The following is a 16,232-nucleotide window of genomic DNA, read 5'->3' as shown; positions in this document are numbered from 1 at the left end:
TTACCAATTCCACTAGCAGGTAGCTCTGAAACCTGTAAGAAATCAGGCGATGGAAATATGCTCCTTGGCTTATTGAGACATCACTAAGGTAGGAAAGATGACCTGAAAGACAGCTGTATTGGACAGTCTTCTCTAGGTTAAAAAAAAAAAAAATGCCAAAGGACTAAGAACATATATATTTTTTCATCAAGAAAGCAAATACAACTCCAGAAAATTCCTCAAGTAACTAGACTTAAAAACAAAAACTTAATTTAGCCCTTGAAAGGCTTTTAAATTTTTAAAAATTAATAATTGTACAATTCTAAGATCACTGCTTTCTTAAAGGTGCACAAAACTGAAAAGTATTCATTGTTATTTTTAAAGAATTGTATTTCTGGTGAACTGTCTTTGATACCTAAATATTTAAAATATTTGCTAATTTTATTTGTTATTTATTCATATTAATAAAATAAAATTAAAATTGGAAACATTGCTAACTTGTTCAGAGCTTGTCATGATGCAAATCATTGAGCATGTAATTCTTTTAAATTTTTTTGTATTTTTAAAAATTAAATGTTTAAAATTGAAGTATAGTTGATGTATAATATTATATAAATTACAGATTCACAATTTTTAAAGGTTATACTCCATTTATAGTTATTATAAAATATTTGCTATGTAATTCCTTTAAATTATTTCTTGTGGAAGAACTTATTTTTATTTAAGCTGTTAATTATAGCCCTACCATGATCAAAAAACTAAATGTCTTAATACAAAATAATGTTTCAATTAGCTATATATTTATGTATATTTTTATGCTTAATATTTTAGTGTATAAATAAATAATTTCATTTACTAGCAACAACTGTTAAATTGAACAATAAATCTATAAGCAGAACAGTATTCTATACTATTCTGTTATTTAATTCAGAGACCAAACTCCCAAGCAATTAATATTCCGATTGCTGCTAATATACTACAATTATCATAGTTTAACACCAGTTTCAAAAAACAAAATATGTGATTAAGTATTGTGGATTACCTGCAATTTCCCATGACTACAAGATCTTACAGTGTAGTTCTATGAACAGAGTTCTTAAATATTTCTAAAAAATGTCTGCCTTAGCAGATTTTTTTTTTTTAGTTTATAATGGAAGTTGTGTCAGTGATTTTTTCTGTTTCCCCCTTTATATATGACTTTGCTTTTATTTTTACTTAAAATAGATGGAAGCAAAACTAACTTAGAAGAAGCCGTTCTGGGCTTAGTAAGCATTTGGTCTGTGATAAAGCCAAAGCATGTAATTTACAAAGACAATTTTCCACTTCAACTATGTTTAAGTCCTTTATTAAGGGACATTCGCATTATTTTTTAATAATTTAAAATTAAAATGATACTGTTAAGGGATTTTGAAGTTTGAACAATGCTAATTTTAAGCCTTTTAAAAGAAAAGAAATTTTCGGAAATTTAATAAATCACGTCATGCCAAGTTTCAAACTCAAAGTTTGGATTTGATTCCGTATAAAGTACCCAAACAATGAGTTTTAGGTGGCTCCAACTTAGTAACATTTATCTTCCCATTATTTAACTGTTTCCCAAAATATATTCTTTTTCTCCTAACATAAAATACATCCTTGGGGCTTCCCTGGTGGCGCAGTGGTTGAGAGTCCGCCTGCCGATGCAGGGGACACGGGTTCGTGCCCCAGTCCGGGAGGATCCCACATGTGGAGCTGCTGGGCCGCTGAGCCTGCACGTCCGGAGCCTGTGCTCCGCAATGGGAGAGGCCACAACTGTGAGAGGCCTGCATAACGCAAAAAAAAAAAAAAAAAAATCCTTTTTCCACCCAAACCCCTTATTTTTTTTAACCAAGAAAGCAGGTATTAATATAATGATTCTTAGCATTGTGCCACATTAATTTTTTTCTAAGTAATCTGCAATTATTTAGAGATGTTTTTACTACATTGATGTGGGCCAAGTACAATCCTCATTTTTATAGGACATGATTGCCCTATGACATAGATTTATAAAATTTACACAAAACTATAATATTGATACAAAAGTAATTTTTTCAGTGTTTTATTATATTTTAGGATGGCAATACACAAATAGTTTAAATGTGAAATTTAGAAAATTTTATCGAAATGAACCCAGTAAAACTCTGTTATAAACTGGCATATTGGGACTTCCCTGGTGGTCCAGTGGCTAAGACCCCCATGCTCCCAACGCAGGGGGTCTGGGTTCCCTGGTCAGGGAGCTAGATCCCACGTACCACAACTAAAGATCCTACATTCCGCAACCAAAAGATCCCATAAAAGCAACTAAAAGATTCCGCACGCCACAACTAAAAAAAAAAAGAGATCCTGCATGCCGCAACTAAGACCCAATGCAGCCAAATAAATAAATATTAAAAAAAATAAAAAATAAACTGGCATATTATAGCATGGATAGAGGTACAAAGTCATAAAGTTTCTTCCAAAATGTAACTTTATTTTTTAAAACCATAATATTTCACAAGTAATTGAAAATAAGGGTATCTGTCTTTACATTGTGCCCAATACCAGTGGTACATATCACTGGTGGATAACTGAAATTGGCGGATTGTTTTCGCTGAATTGATTAGTTGTTTCAACTTTGTATGGATACAGACTGAAGAGCCTTGACCTCATAAAAGACTTCAGAGGGAGCTCGGTTAGAGACTATACCACAAAGATCTGCACCACCATAATTAACTGCGTAACTTGGATCCCTCCAAAATACTGACACTTGCCCTAATTACCTAGGTAAGGACATAGAGCTGCTCTCTTGACCTGAAGTACAAAATTTTAGTTTGAAACACAAGTTATACCAAAGAGTTAAGAGGAATGTTTCAGTGGGAAATGTTACGTCACGGACTCCACAGAAAACAGAAGATCATCCCTGAATGTATTAATGTTCAGAGCCATGCTTCTTGCATTAGTGTATCTGTCAGATTACCCCTTTTTGTTATGTACCACCATGTAGTATTGTACTTGTTAATATTCCCTAAGCAGCTTAGACAAATGATCACTGATATATGTTTGGGGTAAATAAATATTTTCATTTTCTCCTCACAATGTGGTGGTTGGTACCCAAAAAGACTTTGAAGTTGAGTTTTCATTATACAGTGTCATTTGGGGAGAGCAGAAAAGTGGACTACTGGTAAACTGTTAAAGAGTTTGTTCCTGGGAATTCTGTTTTCAAAGATGTAGTTTTCATCCTAGAATTATAGAATTTTGAAATGGAAAGAGACATTAACAATTTTCTAGTCCAACCATTACATTTGTCAGAATAAACTGAAGCCCTGAATGTTAAATCACTTATTGAAGGCCACATAATTTGTTGCCTAGACAAGCTCCTAGAACAGTATTTTTTCTTGGCCAGTATTTTAAAATGAAAGTTTTCCATCTTAAGTTTGACATATACTGCCTCAATTTTCTTTCTTTTTAAAACATGGAAATTGAACACAATGTTATAAATAAAAACTATTAAGTTAATCTTTCTCCTTGTTTATTTTTAAGGTAGAAATAAAAATCAATGTAGAACAATCAAGACAGACTTTTCAAAGGAATAGATACCACAGATTTGGGGCCCAAGTCTACTCTGGACCCTCAAATACATGGTTTCTTCAACCTACTTGGAGAGAGAAATATGTTGAAAGTTTTTTGTTTTGTTTTGCTTTTAAGAAAAGGAACATATGACCATATAAAAAACATTTATTTGAGGGTAAGAGACAGATTTTCCCCAAATAACAAGTAAGATAAGTGTAGTCATCTTATTTCAATAATTTATAATTCAGCTATTCAGAAAGAATGAGGACTATATAACTGTTTCTTTCTTTAAATGAGAAGCTGGAGCACAAGGGGTATGGAGTGGGGAACATATGATAAATCTTAAAAACTCAAATGACAACTTCCTTCTAGAGAGTGAGACATGGGAAATCACACGACCCCAGATTGTGCAATCTCTAAAGACAGTGATAAAGTGACTACTTCATAGATGAAGATAGACAACATGCTCTTGGACCTACAAGGGAACCCCCTCGTGTGAGAAAGGAAAGAACATACTTTAGCATAATATGCAGTTGCACTTAGACCTAAGGAAAGGCTATCAAATAAATTTTTGAGCAGTTCTCCATAGTAACTTTAATGAGTCTACATTTCAGCTCTCTGTGTTCTCAACACCTCTGTCTACAGCTCAAACGCACGCAGCAGCTGCCAGCCATGCCCATGAATTCCTGATGTCCCAGCTGAGTGCCTCTGCCTCTGAGCTCAAAAAGCCCCTTGCTTGACAGGGGTTAACCATATCCGGAAGGCTCTGGAAGAGGTCTGCTGGGCAGCAGGACTGCTGTTGATGAGAGGCTTCTTGTTGGACTTGAGTCCAGGAGCTGTGGGAAACCCAGAAACAGCAAGGCTCAGATGGGAATAGCAGCAAAGGTATCAGCTTCCGATACTAGTCACGGACTAAGACAAGAATTAGGAGTTCTCGCCACTCCGCCAAGCCCCACAGTTGGGAAAGAATTGACATCTCCCGCAAAACCCCACTCCCAAGTAAATTTGATTTGCTGTATCATCCTCAAATTAGAATGAGTCACTAGTTAATTAATTAATGCAATTATGCAAGCATGATTGTAAGCCACCCTGCTGACATATAAAGATGTTTTTTACCTTTAATTACCAGAAGAAAATGGACAAATTGGAGTTTGAGCACCTAACTTGAAGAAAAAACTAGGAAATATAGTCTCTCCCACCACGCACACCACTCCCAACACATTCTACTTAAAAATCCTTCGCATTGTGGGCTTTACTTTTCATTTTTAAAATTGTTACTTTAAATTAGGTCTCAAAGAAAGAAGTTGGCATTTCTTATTCTTTTCAGAGTGGTCTGGGAAATGCTACATCAGTGCACCTGAGAAAAAAATAGGAAAACAAGATCTCTTGTAATTTTGTTTTTGAATCAATACCCGGAATAATGGCCAGAAGCAAAAATCCACCGGTGCGTCAGCAAGCAGGATGCTCGGCCAGTCAGCTTCATCCTTCCCCCCTGAGCTGTAGGCTCCACGCCGCCGCTGCGGGCCCCTAGAGCAGATAGATAATGTAGGACAGAATGACCAGACCTATGATGGCAAAGAACATCAGGATGAAAATATCCAGCATTGTGGAGTCCTTGGCCGAGGAGGCCTCTGGGTCCCGGGGAAATGTGAGCTGTGAGCACGGAGGTTGCAGTCAGTGGAGAGAAATGGCTCCCTCTTCCCTCCACTGCTCAGCCCTCCTTTCCCCTCCCCCTCCCAGGGCCTGAGACCAAGGGATGCTGCATCTCCATCAGCAGCTTACTCTCCCCCCTCACCCCACAGCCAACCAATCACAAAGCCCGGGAGCGGGTAACCAAGGAACTGCTCGATTTCGACCAGGCAGAAGTGAAGAGGCTCAATTTCTCCCCAGGAACCCAATCCTACCCCTTTGTATCTAAATGGAGTCTGAATGTTATGGAAGTAGGAAGAGATCTGATCTGTATCCAGGTGCCCAAGGAATGAATACGCCTGAGTGCCTTTCTTCTCCTTTTTCCCTCCCATCATCCTTGGCAAATAAGCTCAGAAAATAATGGTTGGGAGCTGGGTGGGCCACTGGCACATTGTAAAGTCACGTTATGGAGGGACATGGATGAAGTTCTCATGTGAGTCTCAGATGACATGTCTGGGGATGGAGCTAACACTTATGGGATTTCTATACTGTGTCAGATACTGCACACGTGGTGTAATTTCAACCTCCCTACAAGTCTTTTATAGATGAGGCTCAGAGATGGTCAGGAACTTGCGTAATGTTTCACTGGAAAGGGTAGAGACCAAGATTCAAAACTAGGCTTGTCCACTCCGGAGTCCAACGTTCTTCTCTCGCTCCAGACTGGCCCACCCTATTAGTCTGAAATGCCCCCTCAGCCCCACCTGCACTTCTCAGTTTGCGATGCGTGTTGCTCGGATCCCTCCGATTACAGTGTGAGCCCCAGAGGTCTCTCCTCCATTGACTCCTTATCTCTTCGTGGTCATTTCCCACATCCTTGTCCCTCTTATATCCTCTTCAGAACTCATTGCAGTGTTATACCCAGAGAGGGCACTAAAGAACTCTCGGTTAGGCCCATCCCTCTGCAGTAGGTGTCTAGAAATGCAACTCAAGTGACTTTTTTTTAATTGAAGTATAGTTGATTCACTATGTTGTGTTAATTTCTGCTGTACAGCAATGTGACTCAGTTATACATATATATGTATTCTTCTTCCTATTCTTCAAGTGGCTTCTTCTGAGGGGAAAGGAGAATTGGTGTTTTATAGTTTAAGCTGGGTGGCGGGTAGTCAGTTATGTCTTATGTAATTTTTATGCCTTTTGTCTTATTTCCTACTAAAAAAAAAAAAACAAAAAAAACCTCCCTGTGTCACCTCTGAGGTCTAGTGTCCTTGGCTCCACCCCAGCTAGTTCTTTTGAAGGACCCAGGACGAGGGCATTAGCAACCCCTTCATCATGCTAAGCTTCAGGAACTTAGGCCATTTCTAGAAGGGGGTTCAGAATCTCCCCGCATGGGTTCCAGCGGGCAGGGAACAGAGCTGTTAGGGAGTGGAGACTTGGCGCTGGTTCCCTCCCAAGCAGACCAGCCCTGAAATCACTCTGGAGGTGATTGAAGCTCCTGGGAAGAAGAGGCTCCACAGACAACAGGGTGCAGGCCAACGGAGGCAAGAGTTGCCAACTCATTCCCCGCTATTGGGGCAATATTAGGCAGCCTGCGCCTTCGGAAGGGGAGCAGGTGTCAGTACTGACTTTAATTATCCTACCCAGTACTGCCTCACCACTCACTACACCGCTGCAGCCTGGCAGCCGCCTCATCCCCTAATTACAAAGGCTTACTCTGGGGAAAGGCCTTTCCTCTCCAGCCTGCTGCTATCCGGAAGCCAGGGAAAGCCTTAATTCTGAGCCCGAGTGGGCAATGCTCCTCTCCACAAAGCCTGACTGGTGGGCCCGCGCTGGGGCTGAAGGATCTGGATTCCTTCTCTACCACTGTCCCTTTCCCAACCCTGCAGAAGAGGGGAAGCTGGCTGCCGTGCCTGGTCAGAGGTCAGACCCAGGTCACCTGGAGCAAAGAATGGAGCAAGGGAGATACTGCCGGGAGAGGGGCAAAGGGCATGTGGCAAGGTCATAGCGGGAGGCTGGGAGCATCACACTGGGGTCCTAACACCTCCAGCCCTGCCACCAGCTGTGTGACTCCCACCAAACATTTCTGCATTTCTGGGCTTCAGTGAACCCCATCTGTAAGATGGACATCACAGTAGCTACTTCTCTCACAGAGCTGGTAATAATGTCAAAGGGAAAAAATGTGTGTTTAAGATCCATTCATCAGACATTGTGAGTGCCGCTTCGGGTTGCCAGAGCATCTTGTGGATGGCTTCACCCATGTCATCCCACTGCAGACTGTCCCAGGCCATCTGTCATTTCATTCCTCAAACACGTGCTGAGTTCCTCCTTTGTGTCAGGCAGAGGCAAAATTGCCCCCACCCCCAAGCTGAGCTCATTCAATAATTCAGCAAACATTTGCTGAGCAGCTATGTGCCCAGCCCTGGGCAGGCAGCGGGGTTGAAAAGATGAGTTAGCCCCATTACCTGCCCTGACAGCGCACTGGCTAGTGGGGAGACAGGTGCAGAACAAAGGAAGTAAGACAGTTAAGACGAGAATATGGGAGCTCAAAGAAACTTCTGGGAGTGTCACCAAGCTGGGCAGAGGGATGTAGCCAGGAGCTAGCCGGTGAGGAGTTCTCCACAAGGAGGAAGTAGGTGTCCAGGCCCCCATCAGAGCAGACACACCACTGCTCCCTTCCTCCCAGGGTGACAGCTTCCAGGCTGGTCGTTCTCCCCCTGAAGGGCAGCAGAGCTCCCAGGAGGGTGATGGGCCAATGCCCCCCAAGCAGACGGGACACACAGACACAGCAGCACCTCAGAGCCAGAGAGATAACCAAGTCTGCAGGTAAAAATTATACTTTTATTTGAGTCACCAGGAGAAAGAGTCACTTGTGGTCCTAGTCAAATGTTCAAAATCATAACAGCCCAGAAAGATTTGATCCCAAGCACAAGCCCACGAGGGAGGGGACCAAAACAGACCAAGGAAAGACATCCACCCCATATAAAAAGATGAACGACGGCTTCACACACACACACACACACACACACACACACACACACACACACACATGAAATGTTTGGACAGAGGCAAATTTCACATGGTCATTTCTGTTTCTTTTTAAATACAGGTCTGTGGGGTGGTATTTTTTTTTTCCAGCTATTAAAAAAAAAAAAAAGGCCCAGAAGTGCATATGTGAGGGGGAAAAGGCGGAAATTAAGCAACAATTTTCCCTGGAGGGACATGAGAAAGAAAACAGGAAGCAATATTGAGAGAATTCACTTTTCTCACCATTGGGCTTCTTGCATTTCATTATTGGTCCACTAAAGTTATATTCACATTCTAGCTTTGCTTTCCTGGGATTAGATCAGCTAAAAAACCTGTGAAACGTAAAAAAAGACCAGGACTTGGCCCAGCCCTCAGGTTCTGTGCTCTTCTAGGGATGGATGGTTCTGGAAAGGAATAAGGACTCCCAGCAGCCCCTGGGTCCCTCAGCACCAGTGTGACAGTCCCTCCTCTCTCTGGGGGTGTGTAAGAAAAGGTCCCCTATTTTTAGGATGGGAGGAGCAGAGGGCTGGCAGCAAGATTCCAGCGGCTGGCTTGCCTTGTTTTGGAAGGAAATTTAAGCCGAGTGAAAAGAGGCTACTTCTTGCTCCCCCAGGTCCTCCTCCCACCCTCTCACCACCCTGCCAACCGCAGGCTCTCCAACAGGATGTGTCTCTGACCTTTGGTCCCAGAATCCACATTGTGCTTTGAGATCAAGAGGAAACAAAATGGACCAGCGCCTGCCTCAAGGCTCCCAAAATTGTTCCCTCTCTGCCTCCCTCATCCCCCAAATGGCCCAACATAAGACACTCCACCTGCCTTCACCTTGGTTCTGGCCAAGGGGGAAAGGGATTGGTCAGGCAGGGGCTCAAGCCTCTGATTTGGGGTAAATATTCCCAAGTCAACTCACAAGCAGTGAGGACTTGATGCTAAATATGCCTGCAGGGCACAAGGATGCAAGGATGTCCACCTGTGGGGCCTGAGTCAGCAGACTCGGGGTGAAGGTGGGAGGGGTGACCCAGAAGGGTGACAAGAAAGCCCAGAGATGAATAAAGCCAGGTGAGGGTCGTCACAGCCACCAACGAGCAAGAGAAGGGACTTGGAGATAGCACCATCTTTCCCTTCCTCATCCTGGGTCTGTGCTTCCAGTTTTGTAGCCCTGGGACCCTCCCCTCTGCTTCAAGGAGGCTTTAAGTAAATGGGGAGCTAGCCTGGGCAGGGTGGCGGGGGAGACAGTGCGGGTGACACAGGGTCCCCTGGCCCCCTATTCTGCGGCCCAGGACACAGAGATGGGGGAGAGAATATGCCTGGAGCCACAAAGCCTTCCCCCACCCCTCCCCCACCAAGCACACCCCCCCCCCCTTACTTCCGCCTGGCACATTGGAAAGGGGGTGGGTGGGCTTCCTCCATTCGGGCATAGAAGGAGGGATTTTTCACTCCAAAGAAAACATAAGGAATTTCTCTCCCCCAGCGTCCTCCCCTCTCACTGTGGGTTTTGAGGAAAATATCGGGGAGGACAGCTCTGCACACACAGCCCGCACCCCGCCCGCTTCTCTCACGCTCACACTCACCCTCGCCTGTCACGGACACCTGCAGACACTCGCTCCTTCCCCCGTAACAAAGTCCTGGAGGTACAGAGGGTCCTGTGGTTTCGCACAGTCCACCTGGGGTCGGGTGGGAAGTGGGGAAGGGGGAGGCCATGGAACGCCTGGAGACACCTTGCCAGGAGGCGCGGCGAGGAGCGGCCTAACTAGATCTCGCGAGAGGCTGGGCTGCAGGGGCGAGAGGCCCGAGGCTTCCCTGGTGCACCCTTCACAAGGAGGCAAGCCAGGGACCCTGGAGACCGGGCTGGGAGTGAGGGAAAAGGGCTGCAGAGAGAACACCCCGTTCCCCTCCTTCCTGCAGCTGTCCCTAAAGTAAAGGCGAGAACCGGACCCAAGCCGAGCTTCCTGGGGAGCTGCTCACCCACACCAGGCTCGGGTGGGCAGCTGAGCAAAATCACAGTGTGAAAAGGAACCGTGTCCGGAGGGAAGAATGAATCCCAAAGCAGGAACTGCACCCTCCTCTGTTGCCCTTGAGCTGGGGAGAGAAGGGTGAGGGAGCCCCTTGGAGGGCTGGCAGCCCCATCTTTGAGAAGCAGAGGCAAAGCCCATCTCACTGGTCCCTGCACGACGGCAGCACCCCTGTCCCCATCCCAGGGGCAAGGGCGGTGGGTCCCACTCCCGGGAGTGTGTGAAGCAACTCCCAGCCGCCCTGGGAGTCCTGGGGGTCTGGGGCTCACCCCAGCCTGGAATGTTTGGGTGTGTGAGGAGGTGGGCAGGAGGGGCTGAGGGGGAAGAAAAGAGAGAAGGCAGAGGCCTGGGAGCTGACGGGTCGCCCCCCCAGACCAGCCCCACGGGCCTCGGCTTCCCTCAGAGAGGTCCACACCTGTTCCATCCAGAGAGAAAATCAAGGAGTTGGTCAAGGGGAAAACCTGCCAGAGGAAGGAGCCGCGAAAGTGGCAGAACAAGGCTTCGGTTGGCAAAAGAAGCTGGAAGAGGGGGAGAATAAACAAGCTGTTGCAGATTTTAAAAAACAGAGACACCAAAGGGTGGACAGGTCACGCCCAGGACGGATGCGATGCTGTGGAATGCACTGAAGACGGATGGGGCGGGCGGCGCCCGGCGGGCTCAGATGGCCTCCACGTAGTTGGCCGGCAGCATCCCCGTGTCGCCGGTGCGCTCCACGGTCCCGTACATCCAGCCGTCGTCGATCTGCTGCACGTTGACGATGGTGTCCCCGTCCTGGAAGGAGACCTCGTCCTCGTCGGCGGCACTGTAGTCATACACGGCGCGGTACCGCTTCTGCAGGGGTCGGGGCGCGGTTAGTCAGGGGTGCCTAACTCTCTGGGACCCCAGAGCAGAGTGGACCAGGAGCTGGGAGACACGGAAGGGCTGGGCTCTGCCATGAATTTTCTCACCTCTGTGTCTCATCTTCTGAGAGCAACCACCTTTTTAATAATGCATCTGGCGTCTAACAAGGGCCAGGCATAAACAGGGACGGAGGTTACAGTAGTTCTGCCCTGTCTCTCGGAACAGGAACGCAGTAATGTCCGGTGGACACCATGCCGGGTAGAGGTTAAAAATATGACATGTGTTCTATTATCTGCATTTTTTTTTCTTTTGGCCGCCCCGCGTGGCATGAGGCATCTTAGTTCCCCGACTAGAGATCGAACCCGTGCCCCCTGCAGTGGAAGCTCGGAATCTTAACCACTGGACTGCCGGGGAAGTCCCTATCTGTGTTATTATAAGCACCAGTCTTTCTTCTTTTTTTGAAGCTGTTGATGAAGCTGGTTCCCAAATTCAGGACAAAGACCAATTCCTGTGAGAAAAACCTCCAGGTGACACAAGACATATCTGTCAGGTCCCACCTTCCAACCTCAGCCAAAGTCTTGTGCTTAAGCTCTAGGAAATGTCCAGTAAAAACACATGAACTCTAGCTGTGATCTTGAAAGTAGGCAAGATTCTAACGTCCTCTGACCCTCACTGCCCTTGACATCGACTTGTCTCCGGGGGTCAGCTCAGGCTTTACGGTGCCCCAGGCCAGGCTCTGGGATCAGTGTGGGTCCGGGGCTGGACGAGCCCATTAGAAACCTCCGGGATCTGCCCCCGCTGCCCCGCCCCACCACCAGGACCCCTGCTCAGACCTTCTGTTTGCAGCCTCTGGTCTGCGTCCTCCAACTGTTCATCCATTGTGATCTCGGGGCAACTTTCCAAAATGCAAACCTGAGGATGTTCCTCCCTGGCTTTAAATCCTTCAGGGGCCCCCTAACCTCTTCAGCATGAAATTTCAAAACCCGCCCCCACCCCCGCAGCAGAAACCAGCTTCATCAGCCCCGAAGGCTATGGAATAAGAGGTCACAACCCTCAAGAAATGACGGAAGTGACCTCGGTCTCTTACCACCAACTCTGCCTTTAATCTCTTGGGCCAAGTCACCACATCTAAGCCTGCATCCTGCAATAGCCGCCTAACTCATCTCCCTGCTTCCGCCCTCAATCTTCTGTTGCTGCTTCTCAACGCAGCTGCTAGAGCCACGTTTTAAAAACACAAGTCAAACCCCTTACTCTGCACAGCTCACCAGTCACAAAGGCCTTCCTATGGCCTACAAGTCCCTGCATGATCAGACCTCATTCCCTGCCCTCTTCCCCTCTCTGGTCACCTTGGCCTTCCTGCTGATCCCTGAACTTTCCTAGAACATTCCTGCCTCAGGACCTTTGCAATTGCTGTTCTCCTCCACCACTCATTCCTTTACTTTACTGAGAACTTTGCTGTTCTCTCCCCTTCTCATTCGGCTGTCTTTTTCTTCACAGCTTCTCTCTGACCTTTCGTTACTTACCCACTTATCTCTTGGCTTTCGTGTTTGTCTCCCGACTGGAATGTAAGCTTCAAGAGGGCAGGAAGGTGGACTTTTATTCAGAGCCAAATCCCTTCAGTCCAGAACAGGCTTAGTGAGCATTGGAAGGACTGGCTGGTCTATCTGGAACCTTATCCTTCACACGACCTCTCCGGCCCACCTGACACCCCAGATAGCACTGACAATCACTCCCTCGTTTGTGTGGCCAGAGCCTGAGGCCCGAGCAGGCCACTTATCTCAAGCTACTTTATTTCTCGGAGTATTGTCCCTCCTGCTTCTACGTGAGCTACTTTGAATTCCAAGGCACCCGGCACAGAGGAGCTGAGCTTGGCTGCACCGTCACTGGGATAAGTAGCAGGACTTACAGACCAAACCTCTAGTCTGAGGGCTGGTAAGCCTGATCCCACCCCACCTCCCACTTTGCTCGTTAATTTATTCACTAAATTGATGACTTCCCGCTTTAAGCCTGGCTCAGAGTAGGTGAACCAAAGAGACACTGCCCTGCCCACATGGAGCGTCAAGTCCAGTGGGGGTCACAGTCAGAAGATGACAAACCCAGAGAACTGTTTCAAGGTGGAAAAAGTGCTCTGAAGGAAACCAGTGGGGCGGAAGGACAGACACGTCAGGGGAGACCCACTCGCCACAGGGTGGTTTGGGAGGGTGCCTCAGAGGCAGGGGCAAGCTGAGATCTGAAGGACCTGGCAGGTCGTCGTCATGGAGACTGGGGAGCAGGGCGCAGTCTGGAGGACCCCAAGCAGAAAGGTGCTCTGTGTGCTCCCAGGTAGCTGGAGTAAGGAAACGTGGGCCGGGAGCTGGGTGGACGAGACTCGCCCAATGTACAGCTATGGCTGGAACACAGGGTCCCAATCTGCCCCCTACACCACACTTGCTTTCTTCTCGAGAGGCTGAGATCCCTATTATCTGCAGGTGGCAAGGGAGCTGGGGTCAAAGGTCAGGGGAGGCCAGCCCTCCTGGGTGGGTTTTCTAAGGAAAGTGCAAGAATTACGTCCAGGACGTCTCCCCGAGGCCCACTCACCTCCCACACCTCCTCTCCCCGCAGCCAGGGCTACTCACCCCGCCCCCGCCTGGGGCACTGCGCTGTATGGAGACCGGGGCTGCAGGCTCCTTGTAGCCACCGTAGGACTGGGCTGCCTGCTGCTGCTGGGGCTGCTGGTAAACTGGAAGCCGGCAGGAGACGGGCTCAGAAACTGTCTTGCCAAAGCCAGCCTGCTCCCTTCTTCCACGAAGCCCATGCCATGTATTTCCACCGCCCATCGCCTCACTCAACCGCCACGCTGCTCAAAGGCTTCTGTCTCTGTGTGCACATTTGCCGGTGCCACGAATTCTGCAGCAGGGGCTGCATCTCCCCCCACGGCGCTGGGAGCCCAGAACGGGCCCTGACCCTGGTGCTTGTGCCCTCAGTAGGGATGAGACCTGGGTGTGTGTGTGTACACGAGGCTTCCCTCTCACCTCCTCCCAACCCTGTAGCCGGCCTGGCCTCAGGTCCTCTGCCCGCACAGGCCTCATGCTCACCTGGGGCGCTGGTTGGGATGTGGTGAGGCTGCTGCTCCTGGGGCCGCCGATAGCCAGTGTCCTGGGGATCTCGGCGCTCTGGCTCCAGGCCCTCACCCCCGCTGGGGCCCATGCGGCTCTTCTCAAACTCTTCGTGGTATTTTATCTGCGGGGGCAGAAAGTGCTGGGTGAAGGACCCACAGCAAACCAGCCAAAGTTCCCCTTCCGCTGCCACTCAAGATCCTGGGACGGGAGAGACTCCTGGAGGTCTCCAGGCAAAGAGAGCTGGGTTCTTGTTGGGGATGTACCAGCTATGTGCCCCTGAACAAGCACTTAACCTTGCTACACCTCCACTTCCACTTTACAGGGGTTGCTGAAGGATGCAATGAGATAATGGATGTAAAAGGGCCACGTAAACTAAAGCACGAGACAAATGTAAGTGGTCATTTTTCTGTGCCTGTGGCAGGGGCTAGGGCTACCCTGCTTTCACACTGGTCCACAGCAGCAAAAGCAGCAACTCCTGTTTATTGAGCACCTACTAGGTGCCAGGCACTGTGCTAGGTGTTCTGCATCACATGCTCGTTTTACCTTGACAGCACCTACAAGGGGGTACAGTATAGTCGCCATTTAACAGACAAGAAGGAAACTAAGTCACCGACAAGCAGCATGAGTTACCCATGCTCACGGAGACTCCAGAGGCTGTGCTCTTAACCAGCAGGCGACTCTGCCTCTTGTGGGCATGACCTCGCAGAGTTCTGCTGAGGACCCTAGCCTGCAGGGCAAAGAAATGCCAGGCCCTCCCTTGAGGGTGGGTTGGTATCTAGAAGATGAGTTCCTTCTCTCCTCAGGTTCCAAAAATGGGCAAAAAGAGGCCTAGAGAAGCCACACACCCCAGGGTCCTCAGCAAGGGCTGGCTGAACTGAACATACCGGGACCCAGAGCTGCGTTCTTAAGATCTGGTCTTCAGACTGTCTGCTCCCAACCCACCTGAGCTGCTTGTTAGAATGCAGGTTCCAGGACCTTTCATAGAATCTACAAAATCAGGGCTAGGGTTTTGGAATATGCACTTTTTTTTCTTTCTTTCTCTCTCTCTCCTTCTTTCTTTTTTTTGTGGGGGGGACTATGCACTTTTTTTTTTTTTTTCGCGGGCCTCTCACTGCTGTGGCCTCTCCCGTTGCGGAGCACAGGCTCCGGACGCGCAGGCTCAGCGGCCACGGCTCATGGGCCCAGCCGCTCCGCAGCATGTGGGATCTTCCCGGACTGGGGCACGAACCCGTGTTCCCTGCATTGGCAGGCGGACTCTCAACCACTGCGCCACCAGGGAAGCCCGGGACTATGCACTTTTAAAAGATTCCCCCAGGTGAGTCTGAAGCAGGCTCAAGTTTGAGAACCAGTGATCTAGAGCAGAGGCTGGCAAACTCTGGTCCACGGGCCTGCAGCCTGTTTGCTCACAGCCTGCGAGCTAAGAACGGTTTCTACATTTTGTAATGTTTGGAGGATGGGGATGGGGGAGTGGGGGGAGGATTAAGAGGAATAAGATTGGTAACATGTGAAATTTCTATGACATTCAAATTTCAGTGTCCAGAAATAAAGTTTTACTGGAACACAGTCTCACCATTCATTTCCCATTACCTATGGTTGCTTTCATTGCAGAGCTGAGTAGCTTCGACAGAGGCCCTTCGGCCCATAAAGCCCAAAATATTCACTCTCTGGCCCTTTACAGGAAAAATTTGCTGACCCCTGCTTGCCCAAATATGTCGAATGCATATTCCTGCTGGTAAAATCTGTTTTACACAATCCTCCCAAACTGCATCTATTTTAGCAATTACACACAAGCATCACTTTACAAATATGGAATGTCTCCTGTAAAACTCACACCAAAAATATGAATAAAACAAAGGATGAGATGAAAAAGAACAACCTCCAGGAGTTCTAGGGTTTTCTCCCCGTGCTCTCACTGGCATGTAGCCCACACCCCACCTTGAGGACCCCTAGTGGGGTCTATTCACTTTTCAGAGAGGACCCTGGTGGGGAGGAAGCAACCGAGGAGGTGGAAAGCCCGTGGTTTGTGTGTTCCGGGATCGCTGGGCTGGGCCGGGGCTCGGGGAGGAAGTGGGACAGAGAGTGACAGAATAGC

At 48.0% G+C, this 16,232-nt stretch overlaps 1 protein-coding gene across 3 annotated transcripts in view; it reads right to left on the bottom strand.

Moving 5' to 3' along the window:
- Nucleotides 1-2,940: 2,940 nt before the first annotated feature.
- LASP1 (LIM and SH3 protein 1) overlaps nt 2,941-16,232 on the bottom strand; it is a 45,170-nt gene continuing 31,878 nt past the window's right edge. For 2 of the 3 annotated variants that reach the window (XM_079905868.1, XM_079905869.1), the window contains exons 5-7: nt 14,117-14,261; nt 13,658-13,761; nt 7,988-11,033 (exon numbers count right to left, since the gene is read on the bottom strand). In XM_079905868.1, coding sequence (XP_079761994.1) covers nt 10,860-11,033; nt 13,658-13,761; nt 14,117-14,261 — 423 coding nt within the window. In that variant the 3' untranslated portion in view covers nt 7,988-10,859. Of the gene's footprint in view, nt 4,380-4,955; nt 5,071-7,987; nt 11,034-13,657; nt 13,762-14,116; nt 14,262-16,232 lie in introns of those variants that run through there. The other variant, XR_013825132.1, reaches the window with a different exon arrangement.

The sequence above is a fragment of the Stenella coeruleoalba genome (genome assembly GCF_951394435.1).
Source record: "Stenella coeruleoalba genome assembly, chromosome: 19".
Taxonomy (NCBI): Eukaryota; Metazoa; Chordata; class Mammalia; order Artiodactyla; family Delphinidae; genus Stenella; species Stenella coeruleoalba.
The sequence above is the reverse complement of the archived record's forward strand: the minus strand, read 5'-3'. Positions and strand labels throughout refer to the sequence as shown.